This window comes from Penaeus vannamei, chromosome 30, assembly GCF_042767895.1.
Source record: "Penaeus vannamei isolate JL-2024 chromosome 30, ASM4276789v1, whole genome shotgun sequence".
NCBI lineage: Eukaryota > Metazoa > Arthropoda > Malacostraca > Decapoda > Penaeidae > Penaeus > Penaeus vannamei.
The window spans coordinates 9331552-9336551 of record NC_091578.1 but is presented as its reverse complement, the minus strand read 5'-3'; the positions used below and the strand labels follow the sequence as shown (position 1 = coordinate 9336551).

The following is a 5000-nucleotide window of genomic DNA, read 5'->3' as shown; positions in this document are numbered from 1 at the left end:
AGAATACTCTAAACACACACATCCGTGTACATACTGGAGAAAAACCTTATTCTTGTTCCTATTGTCCTTACCGTGCTTCTCACAGGTATGCACTGCAGTTTCATATGAAGCATCATACTTAGTTTTTTATAATACTATAAACTTGACTGTGATCTAGAATATATAGTTCATTTATTTTTGTTGTTAGTCTTATAGATGGAATATAAAAAAGTTTTTGAGGAAGTAACTCATGAAGTACCTTGTGCACTGAAAAGTTTGATTGTATACCCCATTTGGAAGAGGATGTTTATATGTTAATATATGTATATTTCCAATTCATTATATGTGGAAAAAACTGACAGGTTGTTTAATATTTCATTTCATGCTTTTTGAAGTGGATAATGTGGATACTGATACATAACACCTGTTCATCAAATGTTTTTCAACATACTACATATTTATAGAATAGTCTTTTTATCATGTTCAGGACACAAATAATCATAAATCCAACCTGAATGTACTCAATTGAGGATAATGTTTTTGTTTTTATCCTAATGCATTTTGTAGCACTTCATTTCAGATGGTCTTGTTTAACCTACTAGCGCTGGTATATTTTGAATCCGAAAATAATAGTTTCCAGGTGGCTACAAAATTGGTGTGCCCGGCTGGCCCGAAATCTGCCCGCATGCTGGTTGCGTCCCGCGACGGAATTGGAGCGCAAGCTCCAATCCAACTTGTCACTGGTGGGACGCCCAGCAATGTTTATTGTTCTGGGTGTTTCATATGTGGGAAACCTGTGGTAAATGGGTTAAGGGGGCCATCTGGTCATTTTTTGGTGTTTTTCACCCATCTTGCCAATATTGAGTTCAATGCATTTCCTTGGAGTTCCAGGCCCCCCAGTTCTCTCCTTTTCAATGTCAACCGAAATATTTTTTTCACATTACCTCAGAAAATCGACATTTGTGACGTAAAGAAAATCGACATTTGTGACGTAATGATTAGAGATAATTAAAGAATTACATTATTTTCTGAAAGTTAATTAAATTTCACATAAGATGAGACCAACTTTCGTTTTTTATTTATTTTAAAAACCTGGCAGGCATAAGAAAAACGATAAAGAAATTTTTCATACAAATAATTGAACATGATGTTCTGTTCATATGGAGTATTTTCTTTTCTTTGTTTTCACCATACATAGATTGATGTATGAGCTAAATATTTCGAAATGCAACCCCCCCCCCCCAAATTGGGAGTAGGATTGCCAAATGATCCGGAACACCACCAAGATTTTATGGAATATTAGTTAGGTTAAGACACAGCTCAGGTAAAAATTTTATTAAAACCTGTAAAAAAAAAAAAAGAAAAAATACTGGATCCAAACCATGGTCCACATCACCATCAAAGTGCAATTGGCGTCTAAGTTAGGTTAAAAGTCACCTTTGTAAAAAATCTCATTAAAACGTGTTAATAACTTTTAGAAATATCAGCAAACAAACATAAAACAACAAACAATTAGCAACTTACTAACTAACAAACAAACAAATGGAAGTAACAATATAAATACACAGAAATGATCTATATATCCTTACATATCTTATACATATTATTACACTGCCCTGTACTTGCATATTGTCATTTCATGAGCGTTATATTGAAAATTGGCTATTTTGCTCCGTAGAGTTAAACACCTCTGAAAAGACTTGTGAGGCATGGACTGATGTCACCTTGTTAAGTTCAAAACAGGAAGCGTGTGATACCCGTCCGGCTGGAGAACAGTAATTTTTTTGGCTAGTATTATATATTGTAAAACCCCATTAGAGCAACAGTAAAGGTGAATAATAGATTATTATATATACAAGTATTTTGTACAGGAATTGTTTTGTAAAATGTTAAAAAAATGAAAAGGAAAAAAGATAGTAGATTATTATATCATATACAAGTATTTTGTACTGGAATTGTTTTATAAAATGTTAAGAAAATGAAAAAGAAAAAAAATCGCGATGATTGGGTCCTACACATTTTTACGCATAGCACACGCATTTTCATTCCAATTTTAACGTATTATGGCTCATTTTGTAGCAGAATAGTAGATCTATTACATGCTGAAATAAGGATTTGCAAAATTTTCATGTGCTTCTTAAAAAAGTGACATTTTCAAAATCCCTTTTTAATGTGTTGAAGTAGTCTCCTTTGTAAAATGTTCACACACACACACACACACAAAAGATTAACTTGTAAAAATTGGCTTCTGCATATTATAGAAAGATTGTTCTATTCAGAAATTAAATCAGAATGGCTGTATGCTTTCTTCTGGATTTTAGAAAAAAAAAAGGTCAATGTAGGCCTATAGACACCTAAAACTACTGCCACCCTTCTATACTATACTTAAGATTTTGAGAAAGAGTTATGTGCTGGCAATATCCGCAAGACTTCGGATTGCTGGTAAATGATATAGGATTATGGTGTAGGAAGACTACTCTTATACCTTGTTTTGTTAATACCAAAATGATTATGAAAAGAAAACGGAAAATGTTGATATCTCGAAACACTACCTTGAGGGGGGGGGGGCAAATCCTCATGTGTGCAAATTATACCCAAAATTAGCATTATGGCTCATTTTGTAGAAAAAATGAAATATCTACAACTTTCTCTAATGTGTTTTTCTTCCAATTTTTGCCTGTGCTTCTTGCAAAAGTCACAAATGTAAGAAAAATTAAACTTTTTTGATTTTAGTGAAGTCGCGTGAATTCACCCCCCCCCCCAAAAAAAAAAAAGGAAAAAAAAAAATTAAAACGGAACGAACAGGTTGTAGTTATAGGATAGTTCTGTCCAAAAATCAAATAAAATTTAATGTTTTATCGTTTTTGAAGATGTGAGATTGCATTAAAAAAAGCAAGATTTTTTTTTTTACTGTTAGGGCAATTTTGAAAAAAAAATCTACCACAGTGTTCAGGCTAGGGTCTAAATAAAAGGGGGTGAGTTTCATCCAAATCAGTAAGAAAGATCGAAAAAAAAGAAGAAAAAAGATGGTCCCCTTAATACTGTACTTTACATTGAAAGTAGTCTTCACGATTTTGTGGAAGAGGGGTTAGATAGATTAAATCAAATGTATGTATGAGAGTGTGTGAATGTGAGAATTTTTGTTTGCTCTTGGGAATTTTTGAGTATTAGTCATACCTCTTACCTTTTGCAACAGATATGTTACCTTTAATTTATTCCAAGAATGTTGTGAATATTCAAATTAGAAATACAATGCTACATAGAAGTGTATGAATCACACATTTACATGTATGTATATAGGATGTATATAAGATCTTTTGATACATTTGTTTTGAGATAGAATCATGAATGGAGATGTAAGCTGTTTTGTAAAATGTATAAGACAGTCTGGTTATTATTTTGTTTTATTAAAAATTTCTGTAAAATAGTACGAAAGCTCCTGGTGGTCTCTCTTGTGGTATTTGTCCAGGGATATACACTGTTTTGTGATTAATTTTTGTGACCAGTTGGTTTTGGATGCGTTGTCGTAGGTTACACTCCTCGGTATATCAGTTTTTATAAAAGTAAAAAGTAGTGTTGGTACCTTTGAACTCTACTTACTTTGTTTTTTACTTTTAAATGCTTGAGACACATTTGATCTCAGTCACTTGTTTCTGGTTTTCTTTTGGTGAATTTCTTGTTTTTTGTGTATAATTGAATTTTACTATACTTTTTTCCTTTTTCTCTAAGGAAAAGCTATTGAAAGTAATTTAGCAAATTTAAAAATAAGAGGAAATATGTTTGAGAATGCATTCCACATTTTTGGTGGATGGTGGCTAGGGGAATGGGAAGGAAGTGGTTTTTGTAAAATTGGGTTGAAGAATTAAATGGCCTTTATATTCTCGTGATTTTATCGTTGTATGGTTCTTTTTTCTATGAGTATTTGTGCGTACTTGCTCATTTTTTTTCTTTTTTTCAAAAATTACTATTTAGTGTTCATGGATGATATTTCCACTGTTTATTCTTTCAGAAAATGCTACTTGACTTCTCTTCTTTGGATTTATGATCATTTAGTCTATGTTTGATGGTGGATGGTAGTGACAGTTATCAATCTTTTTAGAATGTACAGTTACTAGAAATCATGAAAATTGTACTTCATGAAAATTCAACTTTGCAAAATGTATTGAATGAAATGATACAAATTAAATATTTTTAAGGCTTTTATTCTATATTATTTTGATGTGAAATGCTTTCATTTTGCAGAGTTCTTTTTTTATAGTGGGAAAAATGTCTTATGCATAATTTATTATGTGTGATTTTCATCATAATGAATATTTTTTTGGTGATAACAGTAATTAAGATAGGCGTTCCTGACAGGTGGGACTGTTCAGTGATGGTTCGCGGAATAGCGGGAGACGGGCTGGCGGCAAGGTGCATCAGTGTCCCTACTGTCCGTATTCCACAGTTAGGAAAGACCACATGCCCAAACACATTCGTACCCATACTGGAGAGAAACCTTTTACTTGCCCCTATTGTACTTATAGAGCTGCATCTAAGGATAACATGAGACAGCACATCCGCACGCACACTGGCTTGAATCCTTACACCTGTAGGTTGTGTCATTTTCGCACAAACAGTAAAGATTTACTGAATAACCACATCCGGATTCACACGGGAGAGAAACCGTTCATGTAGTGAGCTACCAGCTAGTATTGTAAGAAAATAAAGGTACTGTGTAAAAAGAGTACTAGTTATTATTGTAATTATTATTATTATTGTTATTATTGTTGTTATTATTATTATTATTATTATTATTATTATTATTATTATTATTATTATTATTATTATTATTATTATTATTATTATTATTATTATTATTATTATTATTATTATTATTATTATTATTATTATTGATATCCATCATCATCATCATCTGTTTCATCATCATCATCTGTTTCATCATCATCATCTGTTTCATCATCATCATCTGTTTCATCATCATCATCTGTTTCATCATCATCATCTGTTTCATCATCATCATC

The 5000-nt window shown here is 32.0% G+C and overlaps 1 protein-coding gene across 36 annotated transcripts in view; it reads left to right on the top strand.

The window, feature by feature from the left end:
• The window catches only part of LOC113824337 (zinc finger and BTB domain-containing protein 7B), a 121788-nt gene that overhangs the window by 21474 nt on the left and 95314 nt on the right, over positions 1-5000 (top strand). Inside the window, exon 6 of one of the 36 annotated variants that reach the window (XM_070142950.1) lies at positions 4336-4676. The exons of 34 other annotated variants lie outside the window; for them this stretch is intronic. In XM_070142950.1, the coding sequence (XP_069999051.1) occupies positions 4336-4653 (318 nt within the window). In that variant the 3' untranslated portion in view covers positions 4654-4676. Of the gene's footprint in view, positions 2196-4335; positions 4677-5000 lie in introns of those variants that run through there. One more of the 36 variants, XM_070142956.1, reaches the window with a different exon arrangement.